At 35.6% G+C, this 24951-nt stretch overlaps 1 protein-coding gene across 1 annotated transcript in view; it reads right to left on the bottom strand.

The window, feature by feature from the left end:
* Positions 1–24951, bottom strand: part of Pclo (piccolo presynaptic cytomatrix protein) — a 347243-nt gene that overhangs the window by 124086 nt on the left and 198206 nt on the right. Inside the window, exon 7 of the mRNA XM_035450725.1 lies at positions 2906–5093. Coding sequence (XP_035306616.1) covers positions 2906–5093 — 2188 coding nt within the window. The remainder of the gene's footprint in view (positions 1–2905; positions 5094–24951) is intronic.

A 24951-nucleotide genomic window follows, 5' to 3' on the forward strand; every position in this document is an offset into this window, starting at 1 on the left:
AAATACTTGATAAATAAAACAATTAACCAGATCATCATCAGTGTGTGGACTTACTAGATTATACTTAACCTCCTTAGAATAAAATAGTTTTGTATAGGTATTGCTTATATTTATCATACATTTTAAATATTCTTGAAAAGAAAGTAGTGATTTATCATGTTTTCAACATATCTTTATCCTGAACAATATAAACTTTCATTTGAATATATAACTTTCCTAATTGCATTTTAAATACAACTGTTAAATGTGTTTTAGGGGGCTCTGGATATAGCAAATATGACAGACCCTCAACTTGATCTGATTTTTCATCAGTTTATCTTAAATTCTAATGACCCATTTTGATTTTTGTTATTTCCAATAATAGAACCATATGTAACTGAATGTAAAATACATCTACCATCTTTTATGAGCATGTAGAATCAAGCTAGAGCAACCAGATTGAGTGACTCTGTTCTTGTATGACATTCTGTCAGCCTCATGGAGTTCCCGGTATGCTAGATTAGCTGTTCCTAACAGCTTGTGTTTGATCTGCTGTAATGGAACCATATTACAAATGAATTTTATAAAATGTAACATGTCTGTTCCATACTGATTCAAATAATTTTCTTTGTTTTATTTATATCACCACAAAACTTCATGTATTTGCATGATATACAAACAATGAAAATATATAACATTTTACTGTGCACGTATTTTGAAGATATCTAGTATGATGTAATCACAAAGTTACTAATGTAATTCAATTGGTTATATTCTTTTATCTAATTCTGCATTGATATTCTTTATAAATGAGTTTTGTCTGCTTCATTTTAAAATACATTTTGGTTCTCACATCTCCCCTCCAATTGTTCTCTGCTTTGGTACCAACTTTATTTGTCTTAATACTGTGTAGGATATGTGCTATCTTACCATGTTATCATCAAACAAGAGTTTAGTCAGTGATCACTGCCATCCACAAAATATAGAAACAAAATTACTCAGTGAATTTCATGTGTATGCCATCAAGTAAATGCCACATTTTGGGCTAATTACAAACAATTACATGTCTAACACCAAGTTGACGACACATTTCTGAGGACTAACACTATTTGTCAAATTCTTTGCAGGTAATTGTCATCTATGATCACAATAGATTGTCACCTATGTGCACATGTCCTTTAGGTATTGAGTTGCTCCATAATTCCAAGAGTTTTTGCTTTATTTTTACAGATTTTTGCATGGAATAGCTTCCCTTTCCATTTAATAGTCATTCTGCATGTACACAATTAGTATAAAATACATACTAGACTAAAAGAACACCTGTTTCCATGTAATATCAAAATTCCAGGTGAGCTAAGCAGAGTAATTCAAATATTGGTCTACTACAGATATACACAAATGAAATGCATTGTATAAATAACAAACTGTCAATAAAAATGGTCAACCAATCAGCCTGTAACAAGTAAAAAAAAAAAAAAAAAAAAAAAACAGGTTTGAAAGAAACTTGGTGATCAGAACTTCATAAGCGATGTAAATGGTCCTTTTATTTTAGGCCCACAGACCTCTTCAATTCAGCAGTCTGTATTTCAGTTTTGAAATCATTATCTGTGTCTCCATATAGAATAAAAAAAGAAATGCTCTTCATGAAAACACCTTTTCATGTGTTTTTAATTAAGAAGATTCAGATGGAAGGATATTCACATCAGTTTAGTATTTTTTTTTAGTATCCAAATGAATGAGGTATTATTTTTTATTTGTCTAGACATGTTTTATTTCCTGGGCTTCAGCCCCACATATATTCAAACACAAACCAATATACAAGATGGTTAAGGGGCCTCATGTTTTTGATACAATCACTTAAGGGGCTGAGATCGAGGATCACCATAAATATGAAGCTAGTCTGACCTGTATAGTAACTTCCAGGCCTGAATGGGTTACAGAATAGGACCTATCTATAAAATTTAATAAAGTAAATAAAATGTGTATCTGACATCAGAGACTTTACAAAATAATTTTGAAAATATTTACATTTTTATAAGCATTTCCACTTAAAAGCAACTTTAGTGTAGTGTTGCTTGCTCAACCAAAAATGTAGCAAGACACTTTTGGGAAGAAAGGAAAGGCAATGGAATGCCAAAGGGTACAGGGGGAAGAACTGAACTTCAGGGCACAGCAGAATGGCCTACACTACAGACAGTGACACCCTCATGTAGCCTATTTCAGTTTTTAAACAGATTGCTTTATATATACTGAAAAATTATTTTTTAATTTCTTAATTGAGTTAAACTAACACATAACACTAAATGAACAAATACATCAGTAATAATCTTTTTGATGAAGGGTGATGAAACACATCTACTCAAAGAGAATGATAAAATTATAGATTATACTAATGTCAAGCTGTTGTAAAAGCTCTCTGCAAGAGAATAACCTCTGGTGAAGCCAACATTCATCTCCATTACAAAGTAGAATCAAATATTATTCAATGGCTTCAGCCCTTGGGACTGACATGTAAAACAAGCTTGTTTCTAATTTAAATAAAAATAGAAAAAATATTAAATATGTTAAAATGTATTTTTAAAGTACAATGAACCATACAATGAAAATCTTCCCGGTTATGTATTTTAAGGTTGACCATATTTTATTGGTAGAATTGTTTAATGCTTGTTTAAAAAACTGTGACACAAAACAAATCAAGCCAACAATCAGGAAACAGAGTAAAATAATAAACTAAAACCAATCAAAGAGAAACATGCCACTGAATACTACACACAAGAAGTACACATACAAGAAATAAAATTGAAATAAACATGCACAAGTTGCACCACGAAAGATGGACTACATCCTTGGAGAAATAAAATTAAACATGCAGAAAGATACACATTTGAGTTTTGAGAGTAACAGAGTAGTTTGAGGCCCAATTTACCTTCACTGTCAGACATAGCATGTTGGAAGTCATCCATGATGAATGCTATGTCACGGTCATAGCCCCGTGTCCGTGACTCTTCTCTCATGTGTTGTTGAACTTCGGGCAATGAGTGACTTGACCCAAACTGATCCCTCGTGTCTGCAGATATGGGGGGCAAAGGCCCAGCTGCAGCCCTCGCCATTCCCATTGGTTGTCCAACAGGACTGAGTGGACTTTCTTCTTCTGAATTCTGGGCTACAATTGGTATTCTTCCTCTACTCTGGCTGATTGGTAGGCTGGTGGGCTTAGTTCTCGAAGAAGATGAAGAATGGCCAAATGAGACATCAAGAGCTTCAGCCTCTTGAGCTTTCAGTCTTAATGATGAGCTGGAAGAATCCCTCTTAATTGATAAATCAAGCCCATAGACAGAGGAAGGTCTAGAGGAAGGCCTGGACCTGCTCCCACTGCTGTATGACTTATCTGCTTCATCCTGTAGAGCTGACCTGATGGTATTTCCTAAGGTGCCCAGTCCTGACCCAAGGGATGAGCCCATAAATTTTTGTTGATCTGTGATATTTTTTCTGAGGCCAAATGTGATATCATCTTGGAGAAGTCTTGCCCTAGAAGAAATACCACCAATAGATGAAGTACTAGAACTCATATAACTTGGATAATCAGGTTCAAGGTCTCTACTTTCTTGAATAGGTGAAAACTTTGACATTTTAGGATCGATTAATGATTTCTTATGCTTTGATTGCTTTTGGTAAAGTATGGCTGCCGGCAATTGCTTGGCTGCTTGCTTTTCAAGGGTGAGTCTACTGATGCTGTACTTTTCAGACTTGGGAAAATGTCTATAGCTGGTGTCAGCATGGTAATAGTGCGGAAGACCAGCCAGGTGATCTAGGCTCTCTGTGCCTCTACGGAATTCTTGCTTAATCTGCTGTTTCAGAAGCTTTAACTCATAAGGATCCTCCATGGGGTCCTCCTCCGCTTTCACATAGCTGTGCAGTCTGGAGGAAGTCTGCAAAGGCGCTAGGAAATCTGTCACTTCTTGAGACCTACGTGTCTCGGTGGTTCTAAGGAGACGGTCTGTCTTAGACAGATCCTTTTCATGAAGACTAAACGCTGTGCTCAGTGCTGCCGTACCTTTGGTGATCTCTCCAATGTCATCTATTAGGACATAATTCCTTGAAGTGTGGTGGTCAATATCTGCATAGAAAGAGTCTGCAGAGATGCTTGATATCGGACTGCTTACCATGCTGCTCCTTTCCTCCAAACCTATTCTCAAATCTAAACTGTTGTACTTACTCCCAAGGTGGGACACAGCGTATGTATTATCAGTAGAAACAGGAGCGATCATCAGGGGTTGGTTGCGAATCACTTCATAGTTGGAAGTGATCTTGGGTTCCAAATACAGTGTGGTTTGCCGAGGCTTCTGCTGTATCACCATCATCTGTGATGGTAACTGATAAGATGGTTGTGGGCTCGGAGTGGGTTGAGCCTGGGGTGTGAAGGACATCGTTGCCACCGCTTGGAAGGTTGGCTGAGTCTGATAAGGTGAGACTTGCTGGTGGTACAATGTCTGCTGTTGAAAGTGAGATTGTTGAGTATACGGGGTGGGTGCTTGGGTGGGGAGAGCAGGTGATGAGTACTGATACTGTGTGTAAGGACTTGTAGGAGGAACCAGCTGAGCTTCTGTTTGGGTTTGTGGCGGTATGAACTGGCTGAATTCAGTTTGAGGAGCTGTCCTTGGTCGCTCGATGCCATGCTGACTTTCTATTCGGCTTGGTCTGGTGCTGCTGACCTCGCTGTCAGACATGTAATCACGGTCCTCAGCCACCCCCTGCAGGTAAGCACGCTCCCTCTTTTCTCTCTCCTTCAGTAAGGCTTCCTTTCTCCTGTTAATTCCCATTTCCAGATACCGCAGCTTGGCATCAATCTCCTTTTCTTCTTCATCAAGTTCTGCTTGCTTCTTCCTAAGCTTGGCAGACTCCCTTTCCACGAGGTCAAGCTCTCGGTCTATGTCCTGGAGAATCTTGGCTCGAGCCATGGTATTGGTTCTGCACATTCTTCTCCTGGATGCAGTGCCCAGTGTGCTGTAAGTTGACTGTGTTCCCGTCGACGCTTCCTCGGGAGGGGGATTTGGCAGAGTTCTCTTTACTTTTTTCTGGGTACCAGAGGCTGTCATGGTTTGAGAACCTTTAGTCTACAATCAAGTAAACAGAATGATATTTTACTATCAAATAAGAAGACCAAAAAAACAAAAAACAAAAAACAAAACAACAACAACAAAAAAACCTAATGAAGTCCCCTTGAAAAACTGAGTTCACATACATTGTAGAATCATAGAATGGTAAAATTAAAAAGTTTCAAAAGTTGAAAAGACATAAAATCAGCAAAATTTATTCTTTGTAAATTAGTTTTTTTATAATCATAATATCTGTAAATATTAAGGTGAATATTTAACTCAGGGCAAACTCTTACTTCATGCAAGATTACATTTTAGTTCATTAAATGTGTAGATTTAAATTTAAGTGTGTATGGGTTGAATGTGTATTTGTTTTGGTATTCTAAGAGAGAAGAAAGAAACATCTTTTTTTAATAAAAATGTTGAGCAAGTTGAATGTATGTAGCAGTTATTGTTTAAAGATATAGATGCCAGAACAAAATTGTCCATATATATATATATATATATATATATATATATATATATATATATAACAAAACTCACTTTTAAAATTTTTTCAAAAAGTTGTTATGAATAAGTATAAAATTAGATGAGATAGAGCATTTTGAACTTGCTCAAAGCCCTGTTGCTCTGGCATATTGGAGGATAAAGCACAGAAATCGTGTATGTGGGAATAGCACAAACAATCCAAAAACAACAACAACAAAAAAAACCCCTTCTATGTGTAAAAACATCATACATTGAATAGTTTTTAGGAATTGTGTGAAGAAATTACTTCATGAGTTTTGCATGACTAGACCATTATGTATTACACACAATACATGTGCTAATAAACACAAATTACATGGTAGAGGAGAAGCATTTCTATGTACCATACTTGGCATGAAAGCATGAGGATCTAAGTTTGATCTCGAGGAAACTGCATAAAAAAGCTGGCCACAGACAAGAGTTTATAAAGTAAGCATTGTGGTAACGGAGACAGGTGGACCCCTGGGCCCCTAGGGCAAACCACTCTAGTTGGGCCAGTGAGCTCCAGGTTCTGCAAGGGAGCTTTACTTAAAAAATAAAGTGAAGAGCAATTGAGAAGACACCCAACATTGACCTCTAGCTGACACATACACACTCACACACAACACACACACACACACACACACACACACTCACAAATACACTCACACACACAACCACACTATTGCACTACTACTTTCTTGACTAGCTAGCTCTTGGTTTTAATATCTGAGATATAGTAATAAACTATCCTTATGTCACTTAAAAGATACAGCAATGTACTTCTCATTTCATAGACATATTAATAAATACGAATTATGATAATTATATGTATCTTGACTTTGCAGATTTGTTTTCTCTGTTAAAAAGGAATGATTTCTATGAAGTGCTTTTTTCTTTTAAAAGACAGAGTATTTATATTAAACAGTACAAGCAACCAAAATTGTTGATAAAGAGGACACTTTGATAATGTAAAGGAAGAGTTTCTTAGAGAAAACTTAGTCTCTTTTTTTAGTTGGTCCATGCAATATGCCAGGAGGTAAGTTAGAAGACCATCTAGTGTATTGGACCCAGAAATAAAGTTTTATTTTCAGTGTGGGAAAGGAAAAGATAACATATGTAACAAATTCATAAGCCAAACAAATGGATGGGTTTTAAAGAGGTTTGTATTTTCTATGTGGAGGGACATGCATAATATTTAAGTTTTCAGGGAAATAGCAAAGATCATTTGGCTTCATTATTAGTGGGTAATGCATATATAAATGCATCTATAAAATCTGATCCAGCGACTTCTTGATACAAGCTTGGAGAGGTAAACTGGAAAAGTAAATAAACGTATGGGAACTTATAAAACAAAACTTTGAAGTCTCTATCTATATTAAAAATTCAAAATACTTATGCCATTCTCTTACAGGCTGCAGAGGCAACCCTGGCAAACCACCAAAGTGTCAGTGTTCAGTCAATGGCTCTGGCTTGTGATACTGTCCACTGAGTAGTAATTAGTGTGGCTTTGGTTAAGAGAAAACATCCCAATCTAATTTCCTTCAGTGACTATGTAGCAGTCAGAGCACATAACACAATGGCAATCGACATTATATACCACTGTTTCAGCAGGACATTTAATGTCTTCCCAAGACGGTCACCAAAATAGGTTGGGCCATAGGAATGGAAAATAGCAGTATTATCTAATGGGTACATATGCACATCATGGATATTCATGGTTTGGCACCCATGCCACACATATTATATATACATTTATAATTAGCCAGTTTCTTATCCTTCTTAATAATCTATTGGCTCCAAATGTTTCTCTGCACTATTGACTATTTTGAATTTTGGAGGATGTTTATTTACACCTATGGCCATTATCTACCACAGATAATATAAAAATGAATGCTTTCATGCACCAATCATCTCCTCAAGCAGCCTTTAGCTAGTACTCACAGATAATTAGGAAATGTTCTCAAGAAGAGATCATTGTTCTATTATGATTAAATCTATATAGCTGTGGATAAGACTACTCTCTGTATGTCTCTCAAACAGCTTTGGTCTGTGTGGGAAAACATATTTCAAAAATATAACCAAACAACCAAACATACAACAAACAAAAACCTGTTCCTGGAATGGTGTCTGGGAAAGCCATGGGTGGGATAAAATACTCAAGAAAAAAAAAAGTCATGTTACAGTAACGATCTGATAAAATAAATAAAGCAAGAATGTACTAAATTATTTTGCCTCATTACTCATTTGCCCCATGATAGTAAAATAAGTTCACCTCTTCAGTTTACTTTTTGCAAGAGTGGGCTCTTAGAAGGTAAGATGACCCACCACTTAGGTCTTTTTAAGGAAGCTGTTTCTTCCTTCTCATCTTTCCTGTCTTCTTCACCTTCTTTTGGCTATGATGTCGACCAGTGAGGACCTCACAAGAGATTAGACTGACAGAGGGACTGATCTGTGATATTCAGCAAGCAACACTTTCAGGCAATTACAGTTTTTGTTCTTCATAAAATACTTAGAATTATTTGTTACAGTAACAAGATATGACATAAAATTCTGAGGAGATATTCCACTGCTGCAGCAACTATGAGGAGTGGCAGGAAAGATACTGCCAATCTGACTGAAAACTTCATAGATTGTAGACTCCATTAAAGGCTATCTACTACTAAGTTTAAAAGAATAAATACACATGAAAACTCTAACATTGCACTTATTTAGCATGCAAAGTTAAATACTGGAATTACTCAGTGAGGTCAGTTGTGTAGCCAAACAAAATTTGAAAACCAGGAAATCCCAGCCTTCAAAAAGATAATTTAACAAACAGAGAGAACAAAAATGCATCTGGAATATACGGGGAATTAAAAACATAGTTGGGAGCATTTTAACAAACGATGAAGTGGTAAGCTAAGGAAATACATATTGTAGTTCCTTCCAGTTAAACTGAGTGCAAGTAGAATTAACTCTGAAATGCCAATGGAAATGCTAAGACACTTTCCTGTCTCCATGCCTGTCCATCTACAGCATGACTTATCAATTTTGAGACAAAAAAGTAGTTGAATATAGAAACAGTCAAGAGTGTGTCTTTCGCCGTATGCCATTAGTTAAGTGTTCACAGAAAAGCTTTATCCCCTCCCTGTCTCAACTCCCATGGGTTTAATGGAAGGAAAATGCTAAAATTCTACTTACAGAAAAATGCTTAAATACCATTGAGATTCTCAAATCCATTATACACTGCAATGGGGTATAGAGCTTTGCTTCATATATGTCTTCATATATATGAAGTAGGACATCAAATCTTTTCAATTACAGTGTTTCAGTCCATATGATTGACTGTTTACATGATCATAATGCTAGAAAAATGGTACAAGGATATGGTAATATCTTCAAATTGGGGGGAAAATCAGATGCTTAATAAAATATTGAGTGTATACTACTGATAGGGAGAATTTATCCTTTGTGAAGGGAACTGAAGTTAGCCAGAGGATAGTTTAATTGTAAGAGTCTAGGGACAATAATAAAGGTAAAGAAATAATAATGGGTAATGTGTGAAACTAAGTTACAATATTCTGATAATAACAGAGTAAAATAGAACAGACTTAAAACTCTCATAACAAGTTATTTATGTTTCCAATAGACTGAAAATACATCCAGTATTCCATCAGTCATCCGCAAGCATTCCCTTGCTGTACCTCATGTCTCAGTTTGTTTTGTTTTCTTGCTGAAAGTCATTGCTCTTGGGCTGAGCAGCCAAGCAGAAAATAAGTTTCTGCCTCACTGGACAGAGTGTGAAAGATGCCAGTCTGAGTGTCATTTATTGCCTTATATTTTCTGGAATATCCCAAAGAGATTAATTTCTTCTTTTTCTAAGTCTGTATAAAGTATTTTTTAAAGTCCTCCTAGACCTTTTGTTAAGGTGATGTATTCATATACATTTGTTTATACCTTCCCTTTCTCTCCCCTTCCCTCCTATTGATTCATATGTCCTTAATACAATGAACAAAACAATCTATGTGCTGTTTCTAAGGATTTTTACGCAGTCCAATGGTCACATTAAGTTTCCATTTCCTTTTATTTTTTTCTCAACACTTTTGTTCTACTGTCACAGCCATAAGCAAGGTTCCATGGAAACTCGGATATTCCATAACAGACAGACCCTGGAGTAGTACTTTACTATGAGTACTTTAGTAGAAGATAAAATCCTCCTGAAACCATGATGACCAATGACAAAACCTTCAAGAAAAATAAGGACAGAGTAACTACTTCCTGTTTATACCTGTCATTAAAACAATGACAACAACAACAACAGGAAAATACACAACAAAATGTCATGAACTTGTTATTACATACATAATCCTCAAGACTAATTCATTACTGTACATAAAATATTTAGATCAGCATATTAGTTATTCTCTACTGCCAAGCAGTGTTTATGCTTTCTAGAGTAACCTTTGCAAAAGCTGCTGCTTTTAAACTGAAGGGAAGTTTGCTTATCTAGTATTTTATAACTTCTTAACTGGACATGAATGGCTTTCTAGAAGGCTTCCCTTGTTTAGGCCATCTCTGAGAGGACAATTATCAGTAAGTCAACACTTTTCTTAATTCTCCAACATTCTCCACTTGTAATCACATGTCTACTAAGTTATGCTGCCAGAATTTCAAGGATCTGTCACACGCTCATTGTCTTAATGCTTTTCTGTTTACTGTAGTACAATATGTGTACAAAAGCAAATTAAAATCTAAGCAATAGAGGCTACCTTAAATGCCCCTCTCCAATAATAAGATTGGTGACTACCTTGTGTGCCATCATATAAGAGCATTCAACTAGTAGGTGATGGAAGCCAAAGCAGACACCCACAGCTAAACACTGAGCTGAACTCTGGAATCCAGTTGCAGAGAGAGAGGAATGATGATCAAACAGTCAAGACCAGGCTGGAGAGACCCACAGACACAGCTGACCTGAACAAGGGGTTGCTCAGAATAAGACTGTTCCAGACCCCCTGAACAAGGATGCCAGTTTGGAGGTCTGGGCAATCTATGGGACCTCTGGTAGTGGATCAGTATTTATCTCTAGTACACGAATGGACTTTGGGAGTCCACCCCGCATAGAGGAATACTCTCTCAGTGTAGACACACTGGTGGGGGCGGGGTTAGGCCCTGTCCAAATGACAGACTTTTAAGATCCCCCATGGAAGGCCTCGCTCTCCCTAGAGAGCAGATAGGGGTTGGGATGGGGGTGTGGGGACAGGGGACGAGAGGAGGGAGAGGGAACTGGGATTGACATGTAAAACAAGCTTGTTTCTAATTTAAAATTGGTCTAATTACAATTATAAAAATAAAAAATAAAAAACTATTATTAAGAGATATGCAAGAGAAGGAAAAAAAGCAAGTTAAGGGAGAACAGGTTTACTATGGCTCACAGTTCAAGGGTATACTTCATGATTGTGTAGCAGTCAAAGTTGAAGGTGCTTGAAGCATTCATATAATCATGCTTTGAGGTTATCTGCTGATAATTAACATCAACCATCACTATCTATCCATCTTTTTAATTCTCCCTCCTCACCAAATTCTCTCAGTCTTACTAGGAAAATTGATTTCCATTTCACTACCTGTTTGGTAATACCTGTCAATTAATAACATTTATTTATACCTGTCAATTAATAACATTTATTTTGTCATTCTTTTACATATATCCATTATATGGCTTTTAAAATCTCATATCTGCATTCAAGTGCATACTATATGTTATGACTGTGTCACAATGGTTCATGTATTTGAGGCTTGCTTCTTAGTTTGACAATGAAGAGATACTGTGAAACTTAATGAGGTGGGGTTGGTGGAAAATCCTTAGGTCACTTGGCAATATATTATTTGATGGAGTTGTGGGTCTGCATCCTCTCCAGTGTCTCGTCTGTCTAGTGTCTTGTTCTTCCTTAAGCATTTGTCCCTCATCAAATTGACTGAGTTCATTACCATGCCCTTGAAGTTCTTCTACAAACAATACTTGAATAAACCTCTTTTCTTCATAAAGTAGACTCTCGGGGATTTTATTATGAATAAGAAGGCAGAGAAAATTGAGTAAGACACCACATTTGTAACTAGTACCTTCAGACGGAGGTTTAAGAAGTGAGGATAATGTTTATACCTAAATACTAAACCTAAGTTTATGTGACATGAATACTGAAAACAGAGGTCAACCTAAATGCATGTTTCAAATTTTTAAAAATGTAAACTAAAGTTGAGTTGTATTTAACTAAAATTTATTTATTTTTGTGAAAACAGAGATTATGTGAAAAGGCTAGTTATTTCAGCTCATGTTGTATTATGACTACCAGGATGGTCAGGATAAATGTGTGTTGGTTTAATTTAAAAAGATTGGTAATTTAGAATAGGATTATTGAATATTATGTACAGGTTTTGGATATAGAACTTATAGGATAAAAGGGTAGATTACTGAATCTATTTTAATCCAAAAGCAACTATTAACCTTACATATTTTACATTGGTAAGGATTTTGGTTCATTGATACAAATTTTAAGTTAATTTTGCTATATATTTCTACTCTTGTTTCAGGTATTGTGTTTAGTAACCTCATTTAAAATGTAATATACAATTAAGAAATAAGATTAATAGTCATCTGTAATAGTCAAATTTATAGTCATATTAGGTATGTTTTCAAGGTCATGCACAGATATATTTAGATTGATAGATGGTCTTCAAGCACTGCAAAGATCTACAGAATATGGTTTTCAATATGCTTGATAACCTAATGCTGTTCATCAGAGTAAGACACATCTCCTCCTGGCAACACCAATCTAGTTCAGAGAAGATGAATGGCATCAAAGAAACTCTATATGGAGTTTGTCTTCTTTATGGCAAAACCAGCCATATGGGCAATAAACTACCCTTGAACCAATTGCTGACATTTACTGTCCAAACTGGACCAGCAGGACACAAAATAGTGACTGTCTAACTTTGCCAAGACAAGGTAGGAGAGCTCTTCAAAATTTCCTGCTTCACAGGAAAGTCTGTCAGACATGCTAGACCTCCTCCAACACTGGAGGAGAAATTTGAGTGTGTCCAGGAAACTTGAGGCCCTGTCAGTAGGTAACATTTCACCCTTCTGATGGAGTTGAAGACTAGATAATTAACGTTTTCTGTAGTTAGAACAAAAGATAAAGTAGGGTACAAAACTTTGGACTCACAAAGATAAGACAGATAATAGAGTATTTAATTTTGCCAAATATAGACTAGATATTAAATCTATAATTCTTAGTTGATAACTGTTTTTGTTGTATTAAATGATGTGGAACAATCTTAATGGGCATTGCTCTTATTTTTAATAAAAAGGTGATTAGCCGTCAGCTGGGTAGGAGAGATTGGGTGAGACAGCCTGACACAGTGAGAATTCTGGGAGGAAGATGGGCAGAGTCAGACAGTTGTCAGCAAGATGAGAGTGCTGTACTGAAGAAAGGTACCAAGTCATGTGGCAAAACATAGATAAGTTTATGGGCTAATTTAAGAGTAAGAGTGAGAGTTAGCTAGTAACATTATAGTCTGGGCATTTATAAGTATTATAAGTAATATTAAGCTTCAGTCAATTATTTGGGAAGTGACTATGATGTATTTGGGAACTGGCAGCCATGCTGGAATGCTGGAGAGAAATGTCCACTTACTTCTCTTTTAAATAAATAATGTTAAATGGTGGTGTGATCATGTGCACTAAAGGTCAATATACTTGTTATACATACTCTAAAATATGAGTATCTTAGACAATTAAACTCACTGCCAATGAGGAAACACATCAAAAAATATTAATAGAATCAGTAAAATTTAGTGTATTTTTGTTTGTTTGTGTACTTGTTTTCTTTGATTTTGTTTGCTTTGTTTTGCTTAGATAGGGTCACGTGCAGCACAGATTAGCTGCCAATTTTCTATTCAAGACAGCTTAGACCTCTTGATTGTCCTCACTCTGTTTTCCAAGTACATGCATCATTAAGTCCACTGTGATTTAGGCCTATTTGTGAACTCTTCATGGAATATTAGAAAAATTATATTATGTTGCTTAAGTAACCTCTTCAAGAAAGAAAAAATAGGTAAATTAAAATAGTTAAAATGATGCAACAGATAAGACCAAACCAGGGACCCTGAATGTGGGTGTCAGTTGGGGGTCTTGGGCAGTCTGTGGGACCTCTGGCAGTGGGACAAGTATTTAACCCCAGTGCATGAATGGGATTTGAGAGCCCATTCCCTATGGAGCGATACTCTGTTAGCCTAGACACAAGAGGTTTTTTTTGGTGGGGGGAGTCCTAGGTCCTGCCTCAAATGATGTGACAGATGTTTATGATCCCCCATGGGAGGCCTCACACCACTCCCTGAGGAATGGATGGGGGTGGAATGGGGGTGTATGGTGGGGGAATGGAAGGACCGGAGGGAGAGGGAACTGGGATTAGTATATAAAATAACATTGTTTTTAATGTAAAGAAAAGTTAATTAAAACAATGATGCAACAGAATTAATTGCTACACAAAACTGATATTTTACATATAAACATGAACAATGCACACAATTCTGAAGTGGAGCAATCAGGGGCCTTTAGAAGGAAAATGGAGAGATCATAAAGTCACTGCTTATGCGTGTCACACACTGTGTCAGTGCCAGAAGGAGGCAGAGTCAGAGGCACCAATATTCTCAGTAAGTTTTCAGTTTACCCAGAGCAGTTATGCTGGATTCTAAAACAAAAGATCAAAAAAGACCTTAGGATTTGGTGCCTGGTCAGCTTTTAATTAAGACAGCTTGGGTTGTGGTTTGGGGTTTACTGTTCTGAGAAAGAGTAGACACACAACAGATAAAATTTTATGTTTTCACAGCAAGGATGAGAATCATCAATGATATGAAATTGCTTAAAGCAAACTGGCAAAACTTACCTAATGATATCAGTTAACTAGGGGGAATGCTAAAGTTAACTAAAGATGAATAGAAAACGTATATCAAAGCTTACTGTATATTGAATGTTACAAAGGGCTTTATATGTAGTATCTTATTAAATCTCCAGCAGAATATTGAGAAGGAGTAATTTCAACTGTATTTTTCAGCTATTTGTAACATCAGCTATATATAACTTGGTCAAAATTACACCAATAATAAATGACAGAGATGATCTTCCATTGATGTTTGTTTAACACTGCTATTCAAGTAAAATGTGACTTACATAAACTTCAAACTTTAAAAGAAGAAAGTAATCTACAACACAAATGTAAACATCAGGATTTATGATAAATTGTTTATCTATATTAAGACAATGTGTTTATATATGATACATAAATTAAATGCTATACTTAGTGGTTAAGAGGAAGCCAATCCTAAATATGAGAGTAAAGTTTTGAAACGTGATCACCAATATCTTTTAATTTTAATTTTCTAGTACACCAATATCTGTATTTTAAGCTTTCCATTTTATTCTCAAAGTATAAGGTATATCTCCTAAATTTCTGAAGGTAGGTTCAAAGAAATCACTCTTAATGAATGAACTGGAGTCACAAGAGTCTAAAGTAAAGTGAATCAATATTTGGGATAGAGGAACTCTAATTACCAGTCTGTCCACCTGTCTGACAAGCATTTGCTAAATCTATACTTTGTGCCATACTCTGTGGTTATATAAAGATGAATGACTCTTGTTACTTGAAGATTATGCAGTTTAAAAAAGAATAGAAATGTTTCACTACAGATTATAATTTAACCCAATCCATTTTAGAAAGAAAGCTTATACTTTTATCTCAGAAAGTGTAAAATAAAGCTCAGTTGATCCATATAGATATTGCAATTGAGAGGCAACTTGTGCAGTAGCCCCAACCATTCAGAGTAAATCCAAGGTCTATAAGGGAAAGAGTACTTCCCAGGTAGTGGTATAACAAAATCATTATCATCATCATCATCATCATCATCATCATCATCATCATCTTTGTCATGATCACCACCAAAATATTAAATTCATTACTACAAAATAAAAACTAATGCTCAAACAGCCAAAGTTCAGTGCATAAACTTTGACATCTGTGGTAAATAGTTTCTTACTTGAAAACTTCTAATTTTGGTCTCTGGCCAAGACAGTACCTTTCATAAAACTGGCTTTTAGGTTATGTGCTTTCTGCCTCACCTAAAATTTAAGTACACAAATATTTTGGTTCTTTTTTTTTACCGTTTCCTTGAGGGAAGTTTAACATAATACCCTTTATATATTTTTACTTATATAATTCTTAGAGTGTGTTCCCTGAGCAGACAGACATTACACTAGGTTCTTATGGTAGAACAGATGTCAAAAACAAAAACCATATGGAACTTTCAGTTATGACATAGTAGGGAAAAAAGGTCTGACTAAAAAAAAATAAGGGATGAAGATTGAAGTAGTCTACATTGAAAAAAACAAGAAATACTGTTACAGATGTTGAAATAATATAGAAAATGAGGTCAGCCCAACAGAAATGGGTTGTAGGTGTTGGCACCCACTTTTCTTCATTCCTGAAGTAATGCTTCTTTTTAAAATGTCTGTCTTTCCACAATATTTCTGACATTTGTATACATTATATTAAAATGCATTTGGTGATACAGACAACTATTACTGATGTGAGTGCTATACAAATACAGTAACAGAGAGTCAGCTGAAAATATTGTTCAGTATACTAACTCCAGTTGCAGGGCACAAAGAAAGACATGGGATGGCATGTGACATGTCTTGAAAGTGAGGAGCTTTTTGATAGTTAATATTAGTAACTTGAAGAGAAGTGACTGGGAAAGTATCACTTAGACATGAAAAAGCATTCTGCTTGAAGTTCAGAATGGATGGGATGGAAATACAGATAAAGTATGAGAACATGCTATAACCCATCAAATGTTCCTGGAGCAAAAGATGATATGCCTTTAAATGAATGGCAGTAAGTCCTTAGATGTAGGACATACATACAAAACTGAGAATTTCATATAATACCTTACTCATGTTCACTTATTTCACTGTATAATTTTTAGGGTAAATTCTATTATCTCCACTCTACAGACGAGAAAAATCAGGTGGAGAAAGTTTCCAGTGCTTTCATCTAGCAAAATTTGAATCAAGAAAATGAAGAGTTATAAGGTAAACCATTCATAGAGTCATGGTCTTAAGTAGAACCCACAAAAGGTAGATAGTTATCAATTGTCATAGAACAGTTCACCACAAAATGTAGTGGCTTAAAGCAACACTTTTGATTTTAATTCATTCAGCATTGGTTTTGTTTTTTGTTATTTTGGTTTTTTTTATGAAGTTGTGAGATGGAGCAGTAGCAGTGGGCATGGTCTTATAGTGAAACTTGGCCTAGGAGTACAGAGACAGCTTAGTTGATATCAGGAAATTTCAACTGACTACAGTATAGGCAACCCTAAACAACAAACATAACCACTGCTATTGCTCCATCTCACAACACATAGTTTCATTGTTAGATAAACTTCATGGAATTTAAAGTCAAAAAACAGTTGTGGGAATGGAAAGACAACATGGACAGTGATCATGGGTGGTGAACTTTAAGATGGCAAAATAACAGTGTCTGGCATTAGATTCTCCTTACACCTGCAAACTCATCCAGGATACTAAGGCTTGATTGTGAGATGGTAATTGTCTAGAGGAAGATGGTTTCATAGAGCAAGTGTGAGTGTTGATGAAGCCAGCCTGATTGCTTTGTTAACGCAAGGGTAGTCTAGGAATACAAGACAAGCACTTGAGTGGTCTTGGTTTTGTTTTATATATTTTTGCTTTAATTTTTCATGCCACATATTTTGTTCATGTTGTTTCATTTCCTCAACTCCTCTCAGATATTCCTTCCCAACAACAACAATAATAAAAAACTTCATATACTTTCTCACAAACAAAAGGAACAAAAGCCAACTAAACCAAAACAACAACACCAACAGCACACAGGAAAGATGGAGTCCGTTTTCTGTTGGAAAGCATTCTTAAGCATGGCCTTCCTGGAGTATGGTTGATATACCCAGTGCCACTCCATTGGAGAAAAATGATGTGTCCTTTCCTAGCAGGTATCAATTACAAATACCTCAATTACAAATAATTATTTCTATGTATATATTTTAAGGTGAGCTCTGGACTAATTTGTTACAGGATAATAGACATAAATAAAAATATACTCACTATATTTTATATTAACAAAGTTCTAGGCATATCCCCAGAGTTTACATTGTTGATAATTTGGTCTTACATTGTTGTGACAAGCAGACCAATTATTTTGACAGGTGGAGTTTTCTGCTTGTGTAGACTCCTGGCTGTTTTGTTTTATAAGTTTATCAAAGGTGGCAAGCTTGACTAAAAAATTGAAAGTGATGCCCTCTAGATCAAGTGATGAACTCTCCAGATTACTCAGTCATCTTCCTATCTGACAGGTGAGACTGAGCCAGGTCTAGACTTGCTTCTAAGAATGAAAAGTCATGCCTTGGGTTGTTAATTAAACATCCAGTGCCATCACTGGAGGCACTGCACTCTTAGGACACAGGATTCAGATAACGTAAACTGGATCTGATCTGAAAGGCTCTTTCCTGCAGTCTAGCATCTAGAGTTCCACAAAATAAAATGAAGTTGCCAAAGAAGTAATCAAGCAGTACTACTTGGCAATAATGTCCAGCACGGCAGTGATGATGCAATAAGTACCACACATATATTACTGGAAATTAAGAGCTGTTGAACTGACATTAAGCCCCCATTGAAAAGGGGTACTGGAAACTTAGCTTCCTTGGGCTAGTAAGGTCAGAGACCTCAGAAAAGAATCCAGTACCACCATGTTGTAGACTGGCATGTTTGCTTACTACATTCTAAACCTCATCTTTCTACCCACAGATAAGTGTAGTTACACCCCTCATCAAAGGAGCTTCTCTTAACAGAAGATGAAGACAATTATAGAAAACCACAACTGCACACAAAGCAGAAATTCACAGATTTGGGGGAGCCAGCCCTAACAGATATATCTAAATCACAACTTTGGGAGAAACAGGGGAGATTGTAAGAGCCCGAATATCACAGAAATAGCTATGAGACAATCTCAAGTCAGTTTTATATCACATTCAGTGAAACAGTCTCTCCTAGAAATGGCTGCATAAGCAAGAATGGAACAATGGCAGTATCAATAGACATGTTAATGAGAAGGGGTAATAGTCCAACACCTAGACAATGAACTGTATGCAGCTAATGACTACTGAGAAAAAGGAAAATAAGCTTTTCCAGGGATAAGTCCTTTACTGAAACTAATGGAAGTGGTCACCCTTGAATATACACACAAGTGACAAAAACAGACTCAACAAGGGTCACACACACACACACACACACACACACACACACACACACACACACACACACATACACACACACATCCATGTATGTAATTATGTAATGCATACATTTAAAGGGATATATATATATATTCATGTATATATCCACACCCATGTATATATATGTATGCATCAACTTGAGAGTAAGGGTATGGGAAGGTTTGAGATTTGAGGGAGGATGACTGGGAGGGGCTATAAAGGAGAAAGGCAGGAGTGAAAGCAATATAATTCTATTTCAATTCAAAACATATTTTACAAATGGATACAATTCTTATGTATTCCTCTCATAAAGTACTACACATTAAGAAGATGAAAATTGTGTCCAGATATGTTCAGCCCATGAAACAAAGGCAACAAAGAATCATGACTCCTGTACCTGCAGTCATTCAACTAATAGTCATTTAACACAGGCTATTTATGTGATATTATATCAAGAACTTGCCAAAAAATGGCAGGGTGGTTCTTATTTATCACCATCATCACTGTCATGATCATATCAAATCTAAAACTTAAAAAAGTTTAATAGTTTCTCTAAAATATATATAACCAGAAAAAGTATATTAAGAAGTAGATATACAAACTGTTGGATCCTAGTGCTGCTTTTTTAACCTCTAAGCTAATTTATGACTTGCACTAAGAACTCAGTTACAGCTGGGAGGTGGTGGCGAATGCCTTTAATCCTAGCACTTGGGAGACAGAGGCAGGGGGATTTCTATGAGTTTGAGGCCAGCCTGGTCAATGGAGTGAGGTCCATGACAGGCTCCAAAGGTACAAAGAGATTGTGCCAAAACATCATAAAAAAGAAATAGCTTGGGAATAGCACAGGAATACATTGCAGAAAGTGGCAACTAAGGCTTCCTGATGACTCTTTTATTTTTCACAAACAGAATTTTCCTATTGGAATTACTTTTTCAACACTAGGTGTTATGATATTTGCCTGTCTGGGGCCTGAGGAAATGGATCAGCAGGCAAAAGTATAACCTGAATTTCATCCCTGGATCCCATACATTATTGTTCTTACTGTAGGTCAAGATGTTAGTTGCATCCTTAGTACTTTTCTTTGGTAAAACTGCCTTGGGACTCTTTTCTTTTCTAGGTTAGAATTTTCAGAGAAGTATTTCACTGTATACCAGAGAAATATTTCAAATGTCCTCACTTTGGCTGCTCTCATAGAGAGCTGGGATTCAACAAAATAGCTCAGTCTGGGAAGAAAGCAGTCGTAGGACATTTTCCCATTTCCTGTCCAGGCTCCAGTCTTCCTAGGCCCCCAGGAGCATGGCTGAGTTCACAGCTTCTTCACCTTTGGGAAAGGCCATGGTTGTGTCCACATTTTCAAATTATTTCTGTTATGTAAGTAAACACTCCTCATGGAGCAGAGAGCACTGACGTATCTTAAATGTTGACATTATGTCATTGAGCTTCCTCAAATATACAAGCATAAACACAATGTTTTGCAGAAGAAGTGCATTCAGAAGCCCAAGTTTTCAGAATTTGTCAAATTCAGCTGGAGATTAAATGTTCTTTGCATTATGTACTGTTCTTCTTTTTAAATTTCCTTAGAAACTTGAAAAGCAGCTCCTTTTCAGACTTGTAAATTTTAATAGTAAGCATTTTACGTGGAGGCAGCTGCTCCTACTTAGAGAAATAGAGCATTATTTGCTGAGAGTAATACTTGGGAGTTTTGACCCAGTAGTCACTTAAAAATAACTACACACATTCACCTTACTTCCCAATTAACTGATAGTTTTATAAGTTACCTATCATGTTAGTTGTCTTTATCCATTAATATAAAAATGTCTTTTATAAAGTATTGTCATGAAATGATCCAATTAAAAACTAGTCAAAAGTCATGAATAATTTCTCCAAATGGGAATACAAATACAAATGCCAAGAAACATTTGAAGACCAATTACTAGGAAAATCAAAAAAACAACTCCATACTAGTTCATAATCAATAGGATGGCCATTTTTTTATTTAAAGGAGGATAAGTATTAGAAAGCAGATAGGAAAATAGCAATGCTTGTACATTGCTGAAGGAATGTAAAAGTTATAAGTGCTATGTAAGAGTTTGATAGTGACTCAAAAATTGGAATGTGGAATTATTGTAAGGTTTATTTATCACCTGTGCTTCTAAGTACATATCCAATGAGTAAAAGCAGTCACATTAACAAATACATATGCATTCATACTCATATCAACATAATTCTTAATAACCAATGTGTCCATCAATAGATGGAGAGAGAAACAAACAGGAGAGTATATGCTTCAATGGATTTCTAGAGTACAAAGGAAAAGAAACAACTGATACATGCTAAAATGTGCATGAATGTTGGAAATGTTACTTAAAGAAAAAGTAGGCAGGCACACAGGTCACACATTATATGATCCCATTTATATGTACCCACAGAGGAGCTGGATTTACACAGACAGAAAACGCTTGTGGCTGCCAGAGGGGAAAGGGACAGGGAATAGAAAGTCAGACCTGAAAAGATTCAGGAGTTTATTTTGGTGAGATAAAATGTTTTAGAAATACATAGAGGAGGTGGTGGCTGTGCAATATTATAAATATACTAAAAGCAACCAATTTTTTCACTTTCAAATGACTAGTTTGATATGAATTTCACCTTAATCATAAAAAGATGTACTTAGAAATTATTTTTACTTCCTAATATTTGATATATGAACAATAATTGCTTACATTTAAAAACACTTTTAGTTCTGAACTTTTTAATTGATGCTTTATTGCAATTAATGTTAATTTCAAATTTTGGCAGTGGCTAGCACAAATTATTGGCTTTTCTTTTTAAAACACATTCTGAACTGGATGTATAGTTTAGTGGTAGAACAATTGCCTGTACAGATAAAGCTGATATGATCCCCCTGAGAGTCTATTTTGGTATGTAAACTAATCATCTCTATCAGCTATAACTTTGAAGATTGCTTAATCATCTAGTTAATAGAATATAAAAACCCTATACCTAAGTTGATCAGTTCCCTTTAATATTCACAGCACTTACTATGTGTATTGTACAGAAGTTTCTCCTATGAGTGATTATGCTTGATATGCTTTTGGAAACTTTATCTAAACCTGGCAATAGCATTCCACTGCATATTTTACATAATCAATGGCAAGTGCATATGAAATACACATTGTTTTATTTTATAAATTTTACAAATGTAGCCAACAGCGGGTTCCATTTGAGTTCTATTTGGGGGTAGCATTGTCTCATGTGCATGTAATTAACTGAAATTTTACTTTTGTGTTTTACAGTTCAGCATCTATTCATTGAAGAATATATCACAGTATGAATGGGAATTTACTAAAATGAGATGGCTTTGTTCAATGATCTTAAAAAATTGAAGCATGCTCTCCCATTTTAATCACATGACTACAGTATCTTAGAGGGTAGAGGAGTCCACCTAAGCTTATTTTTTCTCCTTGAATATGTATATTCAGGCGGCTTTGGAAACCACACAAACCATCATGACACAAAGTTTGTGCACACAAAAATGAGAGTTCTTCTCGTTAAAGTACTATGAAGGGTTGGAATATGATATATAGCAAGGAACAATACAGAAATGATTAATTTCCTTTAAATATTACAGTTAACCTGTGATCCCTGCATCCAGGGGGCAGAGGTGGGAAGATTACCAGGAGTCTGGGGCCAGTATTGTCTAGATAGTGAGTTCCAAGATAGCCAGGGTTATATAGCAAAACATTTCACTTTATTTACTTTAAGATTTAAAAAAATATTTTAACTTACATGTATGTGTGAGTGAATGTATTCCCTTACTATGATGAACTGACTGTACCCTGGAAATGTGAGCCAAATTAAACCCCTGTCTCTTTCATTTGCAGACAGTTCCTGTTTTCTCATTTATAAACAATTGAACTAGAGATACTGAATACCATTTACTGGTATCTAATGCTACTTTCTTCAAGGTAAAACAAAATATTATATGTCACCTGACTATATTCATTTATTAGAAATATGTAGAATATAAAACTAATAAAATTTCTGAGAACTAAGATGATAACTTGTAGGAAGACACAAATTAAAATTTGAAAATTGAAAGGCATCTCTTATATTTTCACAGCAAGCATTCTTTCATACTCAGGGGTGTTAACTGTAGAATGGCTTACCAGCGATTTAGTCAGCTAAAAACAGGTCATTGAGAGCCTTTGCAGTGATTCCAATGCTTTCAAGAGATACCTACTTACTGTCACTTTCATCTGGATACAACTAACTGTATTTTGTAGACAATGAAATGTAAATATTTACTGCACAGGAAGTATTCTTTCAGTTCCTTCTGAACACAAATATTAGATCTGTGGATGATGTAAAAGGGTTTCCAAGCACCAGTTCATTAGTAATATGAAAAATGATGCAGCCACCGAATATCAAATATAAAAAGCATTGAGAATTGTGATGACAATTTTAAAAGTGACTTTGAATTATACGGGAGTTAAAAAGATATTCAGGTTGTTATGATTGCTAACCACCAACTATTAGGGATGTCTATTATTTGGCATTTCTAACTCACTGATTATCTCTTATCCTAGAACATAATCTTGAAACATTTAAAGAAATGTGAGATGGGTTTTTGCTTGCTTCTGTATTTGTTATTTTATTCTGTGTATGTAAATGTGTATGGACACATGCAGCACAGTGGACATGTGGAGGCCTAAAGACAAGTTTGGAAACTGGTTCTACTATATGTGTCCACAAGCACCCTTATTCCATGTCCCATCTCACCAGCTCTAAGAGATTATTTTTCAAAAAATCTGAATGTGTTTGCTTGCAATTGCTGAAATATTCCTTCTTCATAAATTTAAGTCATGTGAAATAGTGCCCTGAAAACTTAAATCCTGCTGTAAATTCATGATGATATTTCAAGTGTTCTTTAGATCCTTTGGTAGCTTATAAGACAGTACTATTTACAATTGATTAGGGATTGTACATTTAATCCAGTTAGTGTCAAGCAGCATCCTACAGATTAGAAGGTAAAGGTGACAGGCTTGTAAAATCATGTTGGTTTTTTCCTGTTATTTTAAGTTCTTAAATTTGCTTTCAATTCTCAATTTTACACAAAGGTGGAAATGAGCAAGCCAATGGTTTTTCCACAGAATGTCCATGACATACTAGCCAGTTGTGCATTTCTGTAAGTATTTATAGGCAACTGATTCCTGCCACACAGGAAAAACTGGTTGAAATTTTCAAGAAAGATGACTTTCCTGTATATTCTATATGGATGATTTTTGTTGGAATAATTTTGGGCACTGATAAATATCACATGAAGAAATTAATTTTTTTTTCAGGTGCAAAGGATGAAATATTAACAACTCTCACTGTTAATTAGGACATTAAGCTGAGTTTTCAGGTCAAGGCTCCAATGAGGAAATAACTGTCCAAGCAGCCACTAGGCACAGAACACAAACCCTGCAATTAGGACTGAGTTCCATTAGGAAAACAATGGGGACATGCCTATCTTTATGCAGAAACTCAGCACCTAGCAGAAATTAAATGGAATTTTGATCCAACCTTAAAAGAGTGACTGAGTCATGTGGTTAAAATACTTATCAGAAAGAATTTAATCCCAACAAATGTGCAAACAACATAAGAAATAAAGAAAGATCAGACCTAGAAAAGATTATGTTTCTGGCATTTACAATCATATCATTAACATGTGAGTAAATTTTTATATAATATCATTATAAAACATGATATCATCAAAATCAGTTTTATTACACTGATTTTTATCTTGTGTTTTTTAAGTTAGGGCAAAATAACCCACATTAAAAATCTTTCAAGTCAGCTGAGCGTTGGTGGTGCATGCCTTTAATCCAGCACTCAGGAGGCAGAGGCAGGCGGTTCTTTGTGAGTTTCAGGCCAGCCTGGTCTCCAGAGCAAGTGCCAGGATAGACTCCAAAGCTACACAGAGAAACCCTGTCTCAAAAAACCAAAAAAAAAAAAAATCTTTCAACTCCCATCTATTTATTACTTTTAAATC

The sequence above is a fragment of the Cricetulus griseus genome, assembly GCF_003668045.3.
Source record: "Cricetulus griseus strain 17A/GY chromosome 1 unlocalized genomic scaffold, alternate assembly CriGri-PICRH-1.0 chr1_0, whole genome shotgun sequence".
Lineage (NCBI taxonomy): Eukaryota > Metazoa > Chordata > Mammalia > Rodentia > Cricetidae > Cricetulus > Cricetulus griseus.